This window comes from Narcine bancroftii, chromosome 3 (genome assembly GCF_036971445.1).
Source record: "Narcine bancroftii isolate sNarBan1 chromosome 3, sNarBan1.hap1, whole genome shotgun sequence".
In the NCBI taxonomy this organism is placed as follows: domain Eukaryota; kingdom Metazoa; phylum Chordata; class Chondrichthyes; order Torpediniformes; family Narcinidae; genus Narcine; species Narcine bancroftii.
In genome coordinates, this window is record NC_091471.1 from 79,018,546 (window position 1) to 79,037,668 (window position 19,123).

General features: G+C 37.8%; 2 protein-coding genes across 2 annotated transcripts in view; both read left to right on the top strand.

The window, feature by feature from the left end:
* LOC138757273 (sodium channel protein type 4 subunit alpha-like) overlaps positions 1–5,850 on the top strand; it is a 234,419-nt gene extending 228,569 nt beyond the window's left edge. Inside the window, exons 22-23 of the mRNA XM_069924321.1 lie at positions 342–612; positions 4,351–5,850. Of these exons, the coding sequence (XP_069780422.1) occupies positions 342–612; positions 4,351–5,357 (1,278 nt within the window). The 3' untranslated portion in view covers positions 5,358–5,850. The remainder of the gene's footprint in view (positions 1–341; positions 613–4,350) is intronic.
* A 5,958-nt stretch (positions 5,851–11,808) lies between these two features.
* On the top strand, positions 11,809–18,784 carry LOC138756144 (follistatin-A-like). Its single transcript, XM_069922785.1, has 6 exons — positions 11,809–12,034; positions 13,171–13,362; positions 13,759–13,977; positions 14,353–14,580; positions 16,556–16,783; positions 17,957–18,784. Exons 1-6 carry the CDS (start codon positions 11,950–11,952, stop codon positions 18,034–18,036), a joined length of 1,032 nt encoding a protein of 343 aa, XP_069778886.1. The 5' UTR covers positions 11,809–11,949; the 3' UTR covers positions 18,037–18,784.
* Positions 18,785–19,123: the final 339 nt, after the last annotated feature.

Below are 19,123 nucleotides of genomic sequence, written 5' to 3' on the forward strand. Positions count from 1 at the left end.
CCTGGCGACCACTTTCAGTCAACAAGAAGCATTGTACTTCACCATTCACAATTAGTATTGATTGGTCCCTAAATATCATATAATGATATCTGAACATGCACTGCCCATGCAACAACCACAAGCTCAAATTGAAAATTCTGTACAGGTGTTCCCTCCTATATCCCCTAACCCTAACCCTTACTTTACATTACCATGGATTCATACTGTTGCTATGTTTTTCAATGTATGGTCTAAGTTCATGAGATCTGAATCAGTGTGCAATTGTAGCAAAAACAACTTCTTTTCATTATTTCATTATTAAAACAGTATTTTTTACTAATTACTCCTTTCTTTTTTTTTAGAATAAGATACTTTACAACTTCTACAAGTTAGTGAACAACAAGTGGTTTGAGCCATTCACCATTGGTTTGATAACATTAAATGTGCTAGTGATGGCATGTGACCATTATGGGCAATCAAAAATGTTTGCCCTCATTTTAAATCGGTTCAACGTAATATTTGCAGCTCTATTTACAGTGGAAGCCATTTTAAAACTTTTGGGCCAACGACAATACTATTTCACTCAGGCATGGAATATATTTGATTTTCTAGTCGTTGTTCTTTCCCTTGTAGGTAAGTCACATTTGCTATTGATTTTCTTAAATTGAACATAAAGGACATTAATCATTTCCCAAGGCTAAATTTCATTCCACCTGGTCTGTACTTCCTTGTTTCCATTTTTCTTACAAAATTGTGTGAGCTTTATAATTTTTCAATCCAGAGAAGATGTCCTTGATACAAGAGAAATTTAAAAGAATGCAAATATGACATTTAATAAATTCTTATCAACTTTCTTTAAAATTCTGCTTTGTAAACTCTCTCATTCTAGGATTTCTTAACTCTATTTTGCCATTACTTCCTTCCTAGCTGTTAATTTCTGTTAATTTTGGTGAGTTTTCATTCCTAATTTAATACTTGTTTCCTTAGATGCTACATGCTCTCATGTTGTATATGCTGCTACATAATTATCCATTTTGTTATTTTTCATTGCTTACAAAGCTAGGATTTAATACCTACTTCTAACTTATTGAGAAAGCAGCATTGATCTGCTAAGTTGTACTGCTCCAGTCCTTGGCAAGTTATTGTCAAGGAGAGTTTCGACCCATCAGTATTGAAAGATAAGTCACCTGTTTCAAAGTCACTTAGAATTGTTTTCTTGGTGATGGAATTCCTATAGTTTGCTGCTCTTTGCTCTTCTTCTATTCCCTTTATCCCAAGGCTCCCATTGATAGTAATATCTACAAATTTATTCCAATTTATAAATTCGACTTGGACGTTCTCTGGATTACATCATTATTGTTGGAAAGTGTTATCATCATGGAAAAGTTATTTATTTCTACTTCCCTCTCATCCTCTTAAAGTAAAGAAGTAATTTATAACTTTTCTTTAAAGTGCTAATTTGACACCAATTTGAATTTAAGGAGCAAATAAACAACAAAAACAAAACACTACAACTTGGAAAATTATTTTTAAGTTTAAATTTTAATTTTTTTTTTAAATTTAAACCTGGAGCATAGTAACAGGCCATTTTGGCCTACAGGTCCATGCTGCCCATTTACATCTCATTAATCTACACCCCCAGTACATTTTTTGAAGGGTGGGAAAAAAACCCACACAGACACAGGGAGAACGTACAAACTCCTTACAGACAGCATGAGGTTCGAACCGCAGTCTGGTCCCGATAACTGGCGCTGCAAAGGCATTCCACTAACTGCTATAATAAGTATAATTCTGTTCCAAATAGCCATACTGTTCTACCTGTATGTCCTTCCTTGCCAGAAAATAATAGATATTAACCTATCTGGCAACACACAAGATCCTGCAGAAACCCAGTGGGTCAGACAGCATTCATGGAAGACAATGTTTTGGTCATAACCCTTCATCAGCAATGGCTGGAAAGATGGTGGAAACCCAAATAAAAGGGTGGTAAGGGGGAAGAGTGACAGGGTGACAGGTGACAGGGTGACACATAGAATGGGGAAAAATAAGAAGCTACGAAATGATAGGCAGGCATGGAATGTTGATCATGGAATGAAGAGAAGAGGATGTGGAACCAGAGGAAGAAAGGTGTGGGTAATGGGCAGGTAAAAAGAAAGGGGAAAGAGAAGGAGGGATGGGGCCAGAGGGATCAGGAAAAGCAAGGAAGGGGGGAGGAAGAAAACAAGGAGGGAGTTTGGAAATTGGAGAAGTCAATGTTGATGCCATCTGGTTGGAGACTGCCAAGATGGAATCTAAGGTGTTGTGCCAATTTGCATGTGGCTTCAACTTGGCAGTACAGTCAGCTATGGACAAACATGGGAATGGGAAGTGGAATTAAAGGGTCTGGCCACTGGGAGATTGTGGCTGTTAAGGCAGATGTAGCAAAAGTGCTCAACAAAGCATAGAGCAAGAAAGAGGGAGGAAGCCTGAATAAAGGGGGAGGGGAATAAATCTTCATCCCCATACTTTTTCAATTGGGCTCTGTGCTCTTTTTTGGTATTCCTGATGAAGGGTTGTGGCCTGAAATTTTGATGGTCTGTTGCCTTCCATGGATGCTTCCTGTCCCTTTGAGTTCCTCCAGCATCTGTTGCAGTCTTTCTTGTTAACCTATCTGGCTGATATTTCAAAACAGGCATAAAGTTTACTTTGATGTTTTAATATATGCAAGATAAAACTTTGATAACAGACCCTAATGCACATGCATCAAGGTTATAATCATATAACCATATACAGCACAGAACAGGCCATTTTGGCCCTACTAGTCCATGCCGGAACAAATCCCCACCCTCCTAGTCCCACTGACCAGCACCTGGTCCATACCCCTCCAATCCTCTCCCCTCCATGTAATTATCCAGTCTTACCTTAAATATAAATAACGTCCCTGCTTCAACCACCTCCGCCGGAAGTTTATTCCACATCCCAACCACCCTTTGTGTGAAGAAATTTTCCCCCTTCAATCTCAAACTATGGCCTCTGGTTTGAATATCCCCCACTCTCAATTGAAAAAGCCTATCCACGTTGACTCTCTCTGTCCCTTTTAAAATCTTGAACACCTTCATCAAATCCCCCCTCAATCTTCTATGCTCCAGAGAAAAAAGCCCCAGGCTGCTCAACTTTTCTCTGTAACTCAAACCCTGACATCCTGTCAACATTCCTGTGAACCTTCTCTGAACTCTCTCTATTTTGTTTATATCCTTCCTATAATTTGGCGACCAAAACTGCACACAGTATTCCAAATTTGGCCTCACCAATGCTTTGTACAATTTCATCATAACATCCCAACTCTTGAATTCAATGCTCCGATTTATGAAGGCCAAAATTCCAAATGCCTTCTTCACCACTCTATTTACCTGAGTATCAACTTTGAGGGTACTATTTACCATAACTCCTAAGTCCCTTTGTTGCTCTGCACTCCTCAATTGTCTACCATTCAATGTATATGACCTATTTAGATTTGCCTTTCCAAAATGCAACACTTCACACTTATCTGTATTAAATTCCATCAACCATTTCTCAGTCCACTCCTCTAGCTTTCCTATATCTCTTTTTTAAGCTACGGTAATCTTCCTCACTGTCCATAACACCACCAATCTTTGTATCATCTGCAAACTTACTTATCCAATTCACCACCCCTTCTTCCAGATCGTTAATATATATAACAAACAATAATGGACCCAGGACCGATTCCCTGAGGAACTCCACTAGTCACCAGCCTCCAATTTGACAAACAATTTTCTACCACTACTCTCTGACACCTCCCATCCAACCATTGCTGAATCCATTTCACTACCTCCTTATTTATACCTAATGCCTCCACCTTTTTTCCTAACCTCCTGTGAGGAACTTTGTCAAAAACTTTACTAAAGTCTAAATAGACAACATCCACAGCCTTCCCTTCATCAATCTTTTTTGTAACCTCCTCGAAAAACTCTATAAGGTTTGTTAAGCATGATCTACCCCTGACAAAACCATGCTGACTACAACCTATCAATCCCTGTTCTTCCAAATATTTGCAAATGCCATCTCTCAGAACACTTTCCATCACCCACCACAGACGTCAGACTCAGAGGTCTTTAATTTCCAGGCTTACATTGGGACCCTTTCTTAAACAGCGGAACAACATGAGCCACCCTCCAATCCTCTGGCACTACCCCCGTGACCAGTGACATCCTAAATATCTCTGTTTACCCACTTATTTTTAATATTGGTTTGTTATGGTTCAGATATAAATGCATGGGTTTTTTAATGTTTAAAATAAAGGTACTTGGTACTTTGGAATTTAAACACCCTTGTTCCACTTTTACTGATGTTTTACTGTCTTCACCTTTTCAGGAATTATTTTGGATTCATCCGCAGCCAAAAAGCAAGGTGTTTCCCCAACTATTTTACGAGTGTTCAGAATTGTAAGGCTTGCAAGATTGTTGAGGCTGGTGCGATCCTTAAAAGGAATTCGAAAGTTACTCTTTACCCTGGTCATATCTATCCCAGCTCTTTTTAATATTGGACTCCTGCTCGGTCTCATAATGTTTATTTATTCAATATTGGGAATGAGTTTGTTTCGGGATTTACCAAGGGAATCACCGATCAATGACATAGTAAATTTTGAAACTTTTGGAAACAGCATGATGCTTCTGTTTAGATTGACAACAGCTGCTGCATGGAATGAGATTCTTCATGTGATGATTAATTCTCCTGTACAGCGCCAATTTGTATCTATCACATACATGACATCATACATTGTTGTTGCAAATATTGTGATAATCAATATGTATGTAGCTGTTATATTGGAAAACTTTCATGAAGCCCAAGAACAAGAACTTGCTGGAGTTACTGATGAAGATGTTGACATGTTTTATGAGGTCTGGAGTAATTATGATGTGAAGGCTACACAATTCATCACATACGACCAGTTATCTGATTTCCTAAATGAGCTGAAAAATCCTCTACGAATACCAAAGCCCAATGTTGTGAAGCTTGCAGCTCTGAACCTACCACTAATTGATGGCAATAAGTTACATTGCTTGGATGTTCTTGAAGCTCTCAGTGCTGTAATCGTTGGAAAGGTAACTCAGTCGGATCCCTTGAAAAAGCTAAGTGGTGATATTTTCAAGATGTCAACAAAAATATTCCCAATTCGTAGCACCATGGAAACAACCACAACTACACTAATGATACGAAAAGAGTTCAAGGCTGCCCTGAAAATACAAAAAGCATACCGGAAGTGGAGGGTGCGTCAGTACCATAAAACATTCAAAATGAAACTTGATAGATCTCACAGCTCCATGAGAAAATCAGTACGAAATCTACAATCCAGCAGACCTAACTCACCTTTAACATGATTATCAAATGTTGTCAGTGGAAACTTTGACAGTTGTAAACTGAAATCATTCATTTTATATGGGTGCCTTTAGTGAATAAAGCAAAGCCTTTGAAAGGGATATAATAACTGCCACTACATTTGTTAATCCAATGTGTTTTAATTCCATTTATGGGATTCTTATGCATTCATTAAACTTTATAACCTAAACATTGCATTTACTTGGGAAAGGTCACCTCTAACAAATGAACTGGATAATGAAATGATATTAAAGGAGACACAATATCAATTAAATGAACCATCTATCATGAACTGCCATCTTTTGGATATAATGCATTTGGGAGATATTAACAGATTGTGATTAATAAATCTATTTTGGCTAAATGGATGACAGCACCATAACCAAAATGTATGGAACACAAAGCACCTGGTAGTTTTGGAATGTCATGTATTAATCTGCATGTTAATGTAGTATCTATTTGGTGAATTCTTATGGTTCTCATCGGATAAACAGAAAATAGGCTTCACCTAGTACAATTCCTTCAACATTGTCAAAGAGGAACTTTTTGTCACACCATTGCCTTACTCCTTTTGGCAATTCATGATATATTTGTTTTTATTTAAATGTAAACATACAGCATGGTAACAGGCCATTTTGGCCCACTTGTCCATGCCGCCCAGTTTACACCCAATTAAGGGTGGGGGGGGGGGGGGGTGGGGGTGGGAGGGAGCACGGCAGCACGAGATTCGAACCCAGACCAGTACCGATCGCTGGCCCTGAAAAGGCGTTGCGCTAACCGCTGCGCCAACTTCAAGTTTTTTTTTAAAGTTTACATCAGATTTGTGTCACAAGAAATTATTTAGAAATAATCGGTTAATTTTACAAAGATTATGAGATGATCGTTTCTTTTCTTTAGTAAGAAAGATTTATAGGATGACTACCTGAGATGGTGAACAAAAAGTCCGACAAGTTTTCTATTTATGCCATTCCCCTTGTGTTTAAATGAAGAAACATCAAGCAGTATTGCTTTCTATTTACATGAAAGAATGTTTGATAATACCTTTCTTTATAGGAAATATTGCTGATGTTTTGAGGGTTTAATTCCGAAATTCCTACTCATTTTTCTATTAAAATGAGGAACAGTCATTATTTTTTGCCTTGACCACACCAAAGGTGTCGGGACATGAATTTTCCAGTGACCGAAAGCCGAATGGTTGGATTCCTCGTCTTTTGCAGCTCTCAATGTATCTAGCGGTTCGTGTAAACCATACCCCGTGGCCTCAACTGTATCGAGTTCCAGTCCACTGTAATCAAATGTATTCGGCGCTCGTTTATGTTGAAAATAGCTGTTTTGTTTTAATGTTTGCGCTAGGCTGTTTGTCTGAATCGGATTCGTCCACTGGGTGTATCATTCTCTGTTATCTTCTTCGTCAAATAATGAATCTCTGATTTCAATTGGGTCGTTGGTTGACTGTAGCAGATGATCCGTGACACAGTGCAAGTAGAAAGGATTAATAAGCAAACGGCATTTTGCAATGACATTTCCTCTTCATGTGATAAGAGGTAGTAACGGAGTATTATCAAGCGAACTTGATGTCAGTATTATTTAAGGGATGTTTTTAGTCATGAAGTGTCCGCGTAAGTCAAGTAACACCGTGTCGTTTTGCACTCCTAAACAGCAATACCCAGGATCTTTTTTGAAAGCCATCATCTACTTAACATCTACATCCTTGTTCGCGTTATTATGGAGTTCGCTGAACTCCATAAGCATTTCTCCAAATGTCATTTTTATTTATGAAAATGTAACGATTCTATATTAATGGTCCGATTTAGAAACTGTCTAATAAAAATTCACCACGATTTTCGCTACAGTGGTTGCACCCTTTTCAGTAAAGTTGGCAAGTTAAGCATGCCGACACGAATATTTCATAATAAATATTTCATACAGTAACGGAAATTCATTTTGTTGAGCTTCCGGTTGTTTTGTGTCTGGGGGATTGACAGCAGAAATGTTAAATAGTTCGTGAAAATGCAAGTGGTATAATTCTCGCCTGACTTTTGTTGCCCGTCCCTGTTTCCTGCTATTGCATTAATTAAGTAATTGTTATAAACACCAATCCAAAATGTTTTTCAGAAATGTTAACTTAATGCCATTAGTGTCAGTTAATAGTAAGGTATTTCCATTTTTTTGTTTTAATCAGACGGATAATGAATAAGAACTGTGTCGCATAAAGAGTAAATGGTCTTCCGGATATGGGAAATATTAGAATGATTATATAATGATTTTAATGTCCCAATGTTTCTAAACATATTGGGTCTTATGGAATGGCTCTTGATCTCAAAGATAACAGTTTTAATAAATTGGATATTAGTAAACAGTCTGGAGTATTGAATCAGTTCTAAGATTGGATATAATAGCGTATCCATGATTCGTTTAACTGGTATACCCAGTCGGAACAAATGTCATAATTCTTCATGTGAGGTGGGAATGAATGCCTGTTTAGAAGTCGTCATTAGTAGATTGGTGACAATCTATTCCAATTAGGCAAGTGCGACGCCTTATGTTTGCTCTGATTTCTACCCACGGGTGCTGACAGACATGAAATGGCTTGTGCTTTGCGGGTACTTGAATTGTTTGTGATCAAATCTAAATAAATTGTGTCAAATGAACAAGTATTTCATTCCGTTCATCACTCAGAAACCCGTTTAGAGCCTTGTTTCATCTGATGATGTGCAAAACCTTTTTGATCACAGTATGTTATGGTGTGTTAATAGCTGAACGATTTTATTTTTCTCTCTGTCTTAATCCCCCCCCCCCCCCCTGAAATCCTGAGAAAAAGGTGCTTTCATATCTTAGTTGAACCTGGTTTAACCAATCCTCATTTCCATATATTCACGTTTCTAATATTTGTATTTACTCTTTTTAAATTATTTAATATTTGCAAGAAATAAATCATACGGAAGCCTTACACTTGAAGAGTCACAGCCATTATAAGTACTCTTTGCAGCATTAATCTTATTTTATGAAGAATATTTTCACAAGTGCCATCTGACACATATTTTGTATTTACCTGCAGGAACCAGAAAACCTAAATCCTTGATTTTACGCGAATTTTTAAATAATATCCAGTGACTAAATAATAAGGATACAATTGTTGACATTTATTATTAATATAGATATTTCTATATAGCCAGCAGACAGTAAAATAATACGGCCCTGCTGACGTCAGATTTTATTTCTCCAGTCAGCGAGACACGAGGAAAAGGTGCAGACCTTTGCATGACCAATGTTATTTTTCTGGTGGAATCGTTAATCGTTAATTCCTGTCATCCACTCAACTAGGCCTCTGCTGCTAAAGATTAATATTCATTAAGAGGTCAGATAGTAACCTATTCCATAAATATTTTCATTCTCCTTACAAATTTTGGACTGCTCAAGAAAGCAAATTCGATGTTCTTTTACGAATACGAGGTGATTTATTCTGTAAAGATATACATGCAGAACTCGGAATAACACAGAAAAAAAAAACCCATTAATTTGTTTTATAAATTGCGATGGGATCTTCGTTTCTCTTCATCTATTTATGCCAAAATAATGGCTATGATTCACATTAGTGATAGTTAAATGCATATTCTGGACAACGTTTACCAAAATTAAAAGCGAACTTGTCTAGTTCTGTGACTCCCGGAAAATCACGTTACAATCGTGGAGACTGCATGCAACTTTCGACCTCCAGATGTCTCACTTTGGTTTTACACCAGACATGCAGGGTCGGTGTTTCAATCTCTTGAATGCCCCCCCCCCCCCCCACCCCCACCCCCAATAAAATTCCGCCCTTCCTATTTCCAATAGCCTTCTCTTGTCTCGTGACCATCTCTGTTTCAATTCCCCCTCTTTTCATGCACTCTGTCTCATGTATTTGTCTCCATTCGTTTTCTCCAAATCTTATCTTGCTCTGTCCAGCCACGTCGCTGATTACCACATCATCTTCAGTTTCATCTCCCGTTGGCCCTTCTACTTGTGCGTCAATATTCTTAAAGATTTTCCATTTCTTCTCTGTTGGCTAGGATGAAGTATGATTCGAACAGCCTCAGGTGCCGATACCAATGAGATCTCTATGAGAACATAATAGGAGCCGGGGTAGACCTTCTCACTTTACAATAACATGGTGGTTGATCTGGCTATGGACTCAGTTCTACCTGCCTGTCTCTTCCCACCCCACCTTAATCTCCCTACTATTTAAAAGGCTAACATGAGGTGACTTCCATTGCTTCCCTGGGGCAGAAAATTCCACAGGTTCACTGCCTTATGAGGAAAAGCCGTTCCTCTTCATCACCGTCCCAAATTCACTCCCCTGAATTTTGAGACTACGTCCCCTGGTTCTAGTCTCACTTTTCATAATTGTATATGTTTCTCCTCTCATCTCTCTGAATTCCAGCGAGTCCAGTCCCAGGCGGCTCAATCTCTCTTCCTGGGCTAATCCCCTAATTTATTTTTCAATAATAAAACGTATGCAATTAATATTCCACGTTTGGTGATCAAAGCTGATCGGCTCCCCATGACCGCGGTGTTTAAAACCAGAGCGGAGAGAGATTTTGGTGACAAGGAATTTTTTTTCTCCCCAGACAGTCTCAAGAAACATTACGTCCCGTTAGTACTGTTCATGTGTTTATTTAAACTCAAAAACTGAATGTTATAATACTTTGACTGACTCAGATAAATGTCAGTTTTTCGGCCTAAAAGATTGATGTACGGATATGTTAGATTGCTTTGGCCTTTATAGATGATTTCATGTTTGTCAAAATGAATTCAAATGCAGGCCTTTGAAAAGGCGACATGAAATATTTAAGCTTTATTTCGCTACTCTATCGTTGTGTCAAAATAAGGAAACCAGAGTTGATATGGTGGAGAAATCATTTCATGATTTTAGTCAGGGAAAACTGGAAAGAATCACAAATGGCACTCCTTTCAGCTGCAGTCCTCGGTTCAATCGTTAGAGGGCTGCATAACGTTTTCCCAAAAGAGAATTAATAGATCGCAATTGCCATGTCATGGAAGAACAATCCCGGATGATCCAGATGCAGGAACGAGCATTGCACGGCGTGGAAACTGAAATTAATTTGCATGGAATTGCCAGATATAAAAGGTGATTTATTTTTCAACCGTTTGATGGTAATTGCCCTTTCTTTATTGGGATGTCTATTGTGAAAGCTCTTGTGTGATCAATATTACGATCACCCAAACAACTGTCTGCTCTAATATTAGAACAGTGGCATTTCTGACATTTATTATAAAGAGCCTATTGTAATAAGTCTTTATTAAAAGATTACCATTATATCCCGCAGCTGGTGGAAAACGTCTGTTATCGCTGAGTTATTTCTAGTGAAGTCCGTACACCTATCACAACTAAAAAGTTACCCGATTATCTCCGGGTTTAAGGGCGATCAAGATTGAAGTCGGATCATGCGTTCTATCCTTTCCTGGAGCAAGGTTTCCCACATTCTTGTCTCTCCCTGCCAAAAGTAACTTCATTGAGCAATGCTAAGATTCAACTTTCGATGTCACAATCTCTTCATTGAGAATTGGAGACCGCCTACGGCATTTCATTGACACGCGAATTCTGCTCCTGTTATAGACATGTCGCTTTGCCAGTTCGGCATATTAAATCCAACTACTTTTCTGATACCAAGTGGCAGAAAGTGCGCACGGTCTTTGGTTTCAAATTCTATTCTCCATTTTATAATTTGTTAAGATGATATGCTCCATCAAATCAGTCCAATGGGAATAAATTAAGAACTCTTCACCGATCTTCCAAGCCAAGGTTCAATTTTTTTAAACTCTCCCACGTGTTTTAAGACTGATGGTAAAGAAGTCAATTATAATAATAACTTACTTTCCATGTAAACAATTCCATTAGTAGATATTTAAAAAATGTCAATATTAATGTATATAAATCACGTTGGGGGCTACGATTGGAACTAGACTTTAAAGCTGGACCCTATTTACTGTAAGAAATTGTGACGGGGGTGGGAGTATGTATTGAATTAAATTCGTCCTCAGATGATGCTTGTCTGCTGGCTATAGTCGTCGCTGGAAAATAAATCGCCTGCATTGTTTTCGGGGGTTTTTTCCCTGTTGTACAGTAGTTATATATAATGCTTAAAAAGACACGAGAGCAAAAGAAAATCCAAGATCAAACGAGATGTAGGTGAAGACCAACAATAAGGACGATTTCCTACATCCCACATGGACTCGGCGTTCTTTTTTGTTTAAATCGTGCTACCTGCAACCCAGTGCTTAGATCATAATTTCATATCTCTGGCTTTATTGGCGGAGATTTTAGGTAGGAAGTTGAAAGAAGGCGGGTGAAACCACCTGATTAAGTTTCCGTCCACCTTAACTTTTTTGATCACTTCCTCCTCCCCCAATCCTGCCAAGCATATTACCATGCCATCAGAGACCGCCCACCAAACAGACCAGCCAAGACCCCTTTCATCAGCCAAAATATTTAAGAGTGACTGCATTCACAGTTTGACGTTCATTCAACTCTGCGATCAGTCTTGACTGGTGTTCTCAGATCAGTACGTATCTGCGGCGAAACTGCGTGCAACAATGTTAAGGATGCTAAACAACAAAGCGGCGTCTCATATTTTTTTGATTTTCATCTTCCTCGCCATTGGAGACGAACGAGTGCAGGGTAAGTTAGAAACCAACTGGGGAGAGTTACGCTCTTGTTGCTCGATTTGTACATATGGCATTCAGTTTGAAGTTTGTTTCGACTTGCGCCTCGTGTATATTTTTCTTGGAGGTCATTCTGAAAAGCCCGACGCTGATTCCGAAAGGACACCCTTGTTTCTCGTGAAATGCTCTCAGGTCAAAATGCGATGGGGCAAATTACCTTTCGAGCACGTGTTTCTGTACTTCATTCTCACTTGCTGAATTGTTCGGTGCAGTGAGCATTACCTGTGCGGACGTGCAAAGGACCCATTTAGAAAATACAAATGGACCCAAGTTTGGACCCTTGGCGTCAACAGGGTGTAGACCTTTATTCAATTGATCAAAAGGGGTAATCTACGCAGGCATTGATCCACTGATGCGACCTATCAACCGACGTCCGATCGAGTTCCTGAAGGTGAGTTGCACCGCTATATCATGTGAAACTGTAGGACCTCGAAATTGAACTGATACTTTGGAAATAATTGCCACGTCTTTTCCAGTTCCGACTTGACTTGCTAAAAGAAGTCTTATTAAGAGTATATTAATATACATACAGTACACATACGCGCACGCCTATATAGGTGAATAGGTACACACACACTGTAGATATAAAGAGAAAGGGTTTTTTTTTATCGAGCTGCATCTCGTCTCTCCAGAAGAGGCAGCAGAGTTCATGGGTTTTTTTTATATATAATCCGGGAATACAGAAATAATCTGTATTCCCGGGCAGTTTTGTGGATAGAAAAATCACGAGATCCTGATTTACCAGCTCTGCTGCTGTGATTTGCGATGCTTAGTCCAGTGCAGTCCAATTGTCAACCCCGGATTTTTCGTCTAAATGTCGAATAATTCTCCACACCTTTTGCCGATTTGATTCCACAGTATCGGTGAGCCCGAGGAGTCGGCTTTTCTTTTAACGCGCGTCTGCTCGTGTTGGTCTGGAGCCAGATAACAAACAATATATTCAAAAATATCACGGTTGCCGCTGGGAAGTATCGATCACTTCTGTGCTTTATACAGCCTGATGCAAAATACGTTCTTGTCACGTCAATATAACATGCACGTGTTGCGTCCGGATCCATAGAACTGACACTGATCTGACTGTGTGCGTTGCAGCTGGGAACTGTTGGCTACAACAAGCCAAGAATGGTAAATGTCAAGTCCTCTATATGACCGGGGTCAACCGAGAAGAGTGCTGCAAAAGTGGAAGACTGGGGACGGCATGGACGGAGGAAGACGTCCCATCTAGTACACTTTTTCGATGGATTATCTTTAACGGTGGAGCCCCTGGATGCACGCCTTGTAAAGGTACATAACTGTTCCTCTCCATGGAGCCTCCAATGTCTTTCGCATCAATAGTTTTCAAATCTGATTTTGAGGAATATGCACGTTACATGTACTTAATACACGATTATAATACACGTATACTTTGGCATACATTCCTGGTCGGTGGCGATTCATCAACGATTAAACAGGCCTCAGTGGCGTTAGATAGACTCGCTCTGTGGAGTTAATAAGGTGGCGACTGGTCCTGCGCTATTAATATCAAATCTTAAATGTCAGGGAAAGAAGATGAAAACCTATTTCTCAGGCCGGGAGGATGCGATTCGCTTGATTCACGAGGACAACACCCATGTTCCCTAAATTAATGGCTGAATTGAAATCGTCTCCAGATAATTGCATCTGTGTCCATTTCCTTTCTAGAAACCTGTGATAACGTCGATTGTGGGCCCGGCAAAAGGTGCAAGATGAACAAAAAAAACAAACCTCGATGTGTCTGTGCCCCTGACTGCTCTAACGTCACATGGAAAGGCTCGGTGTGTGGGACTGACGGGAAAACTTACAAAGATGAGTGCGTCCTCCTGAAGGCGAGATGCAAAGGGCATTCCGAACTAGAGGTCCAGTACCAAGGAAAATGTAGAAGTATGTATACAATAGGAATGTGTTCAATGCTATCATCTTTCAAAAAGGCGTAGAACCCTTAAATTGTATAAAATAACGAATAGCTCGCCTCTACATGTAGGGTCCACTTTTGAATGGTGTTTCCATACATATCTGATTGTAAATATTGTACGTGGTCCATTCTTTGTCTGGAAAGGGGCTGAGTTAATTTACCAGGATTTTTTTTACAGTCCCAAGTTCTTGTTTACTAATTCCATCGTAGGGTTGATGTGTATTTGTTAGAGGCACATTTTGATCATCAAGCCAGGTCTCGCAGAATCAGCCCAGTGGATTGAAAGCCATTATTTTCAACAAATGCACATTTCACATTTTTTTAGTGTTTCCTTTCTTTTTCAGAAACTTGTCGGGATGTCTTGTGTCCAGGCAGCTCGGTGTGTGTGGTAGATCAGACGAACAGTGCCTACTGTGTCATGTGTAACCTGAGGATTTGCCCTGAACCTTCAAGCCCTGAGCAATATCTGTGTGGCAATGATGGGATCACATATGCCAGCGCCTGCCACATCAGACGAGCCACCTGCCTGATGGGAAGATCTATTGGAGTGGCATACGAAGGAAAATGTATAAGTATGTATGCACAAAGTGCAAACCGCATAAATTCACAAGGGTTCAAGACAATGTGGGAAGGATTTTCTTTCTATCGGTATAATTAGTGTGCAATGAATACATGTCAAAATGAAACATAGCAGACACTGGCTATTCAAATATTCCTAAAAAGCATACATTTTATGGCCACCTCCCTAGCGCAAAGATCATCTTTTGCCAATCATACTCTTTTCAACATTTTAAAGTTTAGAAGTGAATCTGTTAATAATGCAATGTTGTTTTATTTCCAACCTTATTATTATTTAAAAAAACATATTCAAAATTGAGATTGTGTGGAATCCAGCTTTTAATTTATAGCCCTGAAGCTGTGACATATTCTGAGTCTTTGTTAAATAGCAAGAACATTTTGAGGAGTCGATTTCTTTTTTTCTGATTGAGGTTTCCAGTGTAAACTTGGAATTAAAAGTTCATGAGATGCATTCCAATATTATCCCAAAGGGTCATTATGCAACAATAATATTGGAGGTGCAACCTCAATAGGGATGATGGGATTGCATTTATTTTTGTGAATCATTACTTTCAATGACCAAAGCAAATATTAAGGAAATCAAATGCAGGAATGTGGAGCAGAGCTAGAAAATTAGCCATAATATTACTGATGGTCTGAATGATCTGCTCTTGCTTCTATTCTTATTTGTCCCAAGAATTAGATAATGCAACATTAGCAGTATCTCATTAATGTCTAATTTAATGAGATTCCATTGTGTGGTAGATCAGACGAACAGCGCCTACTGTGTCATTTGTAACCTGAGGATTTGCCCTGAACCTTCAAGCCCTGAGCAGTATCTGTGTGGCAATGATGGAATCACATCAACCCTACGATGGAATTAATGCCTTTTCTAAAATGTTCTGTATTTCATTCTTTAACATGAGACAAAGAAAAACTAAGGTTTCATCAAAGAAGCCAATCACCTCTTAGATGTATTTTTCTCATTTCAATATTTTTATAACAAAAAGTAGAAACCATATTTATCTAAATATAAAGAGGTAATATGAAAATAAATACACTAAAGAAAGACTAATACAAGAAAATCTGTAAACTAGATATAACAATCAAACAAAAAAAAGGAAATAATCAAGCAATCATTTAATCAATTATAACAAGTGGCTAACTGAAAAAAGATTTTACAAAACTGATTGATACTATACCCTTTTGATTTGGTAAATACATACAATTTCACTACCATTAAAAAACACACACAAACTTACAAGACAAGATCTAAAGGATATTATAGATTATGAAAAAAAAAATCAAAAGGACTCCATAAGCTTGAAAAGTTTAATTCCGTTACATTAGAGGAAGATCTGATTTTTTTTTTTGCAAAGTTAGATATGCTGTCATGTCATATAACTATTGAGTAGGAGGGACAGCATCTTTTCATCTCATCAATATTGATCGTCTAGCAAAGAGGGAAGTGAAAGAAACTACACGGCACAGTTAATTTCAAATCAATTTCGTTATTGATCCAAAAAGAGCAGTTAAAGGATTAGGTAGAAAATTTGCATTAAGAATTAAAGACAAGATACGAAAGATATCTTCCCAAAATTTGGAAAGAAGGGAACAAGACCAAAACATATGTAATAAAGTATCCTCTTCAGTCTTAGATCTATCACAATTCAAAGAAATATTAGGATAAAATTTAGCCAATATTTTGTACTATTAAAAATAATGATTGTGAAATATGCCAAATACCTATCTGGTGCACCTGACAAGACCTAGAAATCAAACTTTGACATTAGATATTCTGATGGATATCAACTGCATATATCATTTTGAACCATGATATGTAAACTGTTATCATGTGCAGATGAAAACAATTCATTGAAAACTTTTAATTTGTCAGGAAGAGGAGATGAATTTTGAGTACATCAATGTTGTTGAAGACAAATATGACTTCTTACTAAGTGCAATTTTCTTCTACTATTATTCTTTTAGAAGCAAAATCCTGTGAAGACATCGAATGTAGCTCTGGAAAGAAGTGTTTATGGGATCGCCGTCTCGGCAGGGGTCGATGTGCAGTTTGCAGTGTGTGTCAGGGTGGACGTTCTGATGAGCCAGTGTGCGCAACTGATAACACCACCTACCCTAATGAGTGTGCAATGAAAAGTTCAGCCTGTTCCTCTGGCACCCTGCTAGAGATTAAACACACAGGATCGTGCAATTGTAAGTAACTTTTAGCTCACAAATAAGATTCACTGTTTCTTCCATATTTCACTCAAATGCTGGAGCTCTCAAATGTCAAGGATCTTTGTCAAATATATTCTTACCACCAATAATCTATGAATTAAGACTATGCATATTTTCCATGTCATTTCAAGGGATAGTGGAGGGAGAGTTGTTTTGTTTGCTGGGGATAATTAATGATAAACATTTAAATTGTTGTATATTGATCGACAGAAGAAATTATCCATGTCTGCAAAAGAATAACAAAAAAGCAATCTACTTTCTTATGCCAATCAGAGACTTAAACACCTGGTGTGTGATAACATTTCCAAACACCTTCCTGAATGGAGTGGATAAGACATTCAGACCAGTAAATCTTATTCCCGAGTGATTTTTGCCCATCATTACCTATGCCCCTTCCACCTCCCCCCACACACTGCCTTTTTTTGCTGTGGTAAATAAAACTATAGGCACTGTTAATATGCTAATTTTACACTTTTATTTTCCAAGCATTGTTTACATGATTCCCTAAGGGAGGAAACTATTGAACATCCAATGAGGTTGTTATGTAATATTATGTAATATCCCATAAGTGAACAGGCATCAACATACCATCAACTAATATTAGGACAGATTAACTTAAAGATCCACAAGGAATCACTGTGTTTCTGCTTCAGTTCTGAACAACTGTTAAATAATAAAAAGAGTGAATGTTTCCTCAGCCAACAATGCAATGGTCCTTCCTGTTCATGTTCAGCGCAAGAAAATGTTGTGAGAGATTAAAATGCCATGATAGTGATAGATTTAGTCATTGATTCCAGTTGAAACTGATGCCTTCTTATCAATAGTCAACTTCAAAAAGCTTCACTACATTGTTTTGGGTGTTAAAACTATCTAAATAGTTCACAGGTTTAATTCAGTAGCAGTGACGAATGGATGGAACCAACGTAAATATTAGAACACAAGAATGCTGCTGTAAAGTGTGACCATTGAATCTTCTCATCTCATATCATTAATTCTATTGCAAACATTACTTCATAATATCACAAATCTCATTCTTATGCCCTCATAAAAAGACTATTGCGGCTGTAAGAGAGATTTGAAAACATGCACTGGGGTTCTGTGCTGTTGTGATCCTTATTTATACAACAGCTACCGTATATTCTCCCTTAGCCATAACTGAAGAAGAAGATGATGAAGAAGATGAGCAAGAAAATAACACCTTTCCTAAATATGCATTTCCGATTTGGTAATTTTTCTCAACTGTTGGAAGAGGAAGGAGTCCGTGTACTTATTTGTAAATAAGTGTACGCTTATTTATTTTGAAGAAGTATACATAGTTGAGTTTAGTAGATTTTTATTTATACTGTCATGTTTATAATTTATACATAAAATAGGTCAACTTGATTTGGAATTATATTTGTCAAGAGAGCAGTGTTAAATCGTTAATTTATTGTGGCGTATGATGCTTGTAAAGTACACTTTTTCTGCAAACTGTAAATTGCATTATGATAGATGTAAATGTGGCTGGCCGTTTCCTTTTGTACTACAGATTTTAGTTATAATATCTGCATGTTTTACCTTTTATATTTATTTATTGGAATATGCTACACATTGATGTAAATAAAGCATCAGATATTGTTTATAGAGTGCCATGTAAACTGATCCAATGTGCTGTGTCTGAAACTTGCTGTCAACTGGATATGTTCTGCAGCTGAAAGTTTACAGAATCATTTTATGACTGTATGATTAGATGGACAGTACTGATTTGTTGCTCGAAAGGATTTGACAAATGCGAACAGTTCAGGTTTTTCATTTTGCTTAAAAAATTATGTTGCAGATACAATTTTATATTTCGAACATGACAGATTTTAATTCATGCAAATATATAGTTTTGTACTTTTTCTATCATGTAAATGTGCAATGTATATAAAAGTAATAACATGGATCTGTAAATACATTACAAATAAACAATAAAAAGCCATAAGAATTTTTACTTCATTTTGTTTCCCCATGTGAATTTTCAGAAATAAAGGGCTCATATGAAATTAAATAATGTTGGTGTTTTGTGAGTTATGAATTATCCAATATCTCATCCATGAATCATTAAATACAAGTAAGAAAGAAATTGCTGCATTGTCCACTCTGAAAACTGGAGCAGGTACTTTTATTTAGATTTATTTTAAATATCTCGATAACCTTGGCATGTTTACTTAAACCATGTTTAATTTTCTTATTAGTAGACTGTAGCTAAGAGTATGCAGGTGAAAGGTGCACATTTTACATTCTTTATGCATCTATGTGGGTCACATGGTTATGACCTGTAAATGTGCAATTGGC

Bases quoted from the DNA above. Each gene is read 5' to 3' on its own strand.
- LOC138756144 (XM_069922785.1), top strand. From the start codon at position 11,950: ATGTTAAGGATGCTAAACAACAAAGCGGCGTCTCATATTTTTTTGATT. The intron at 12,035-13,170 runs GTAAGTTAGAAA...TGTGCGTTGCAG, and splicing joins TGGAGACGAACGAGTGCAGG to CTGGGAACTGTTGGCTACAA. The intron at 14,581-16,555 runs GTATGTATGCAC...TTATTCTTTTAG, and splicing joins ATACGAAGGAAAATGTATAA to AAGCAAAATCCTGTGAAGAC.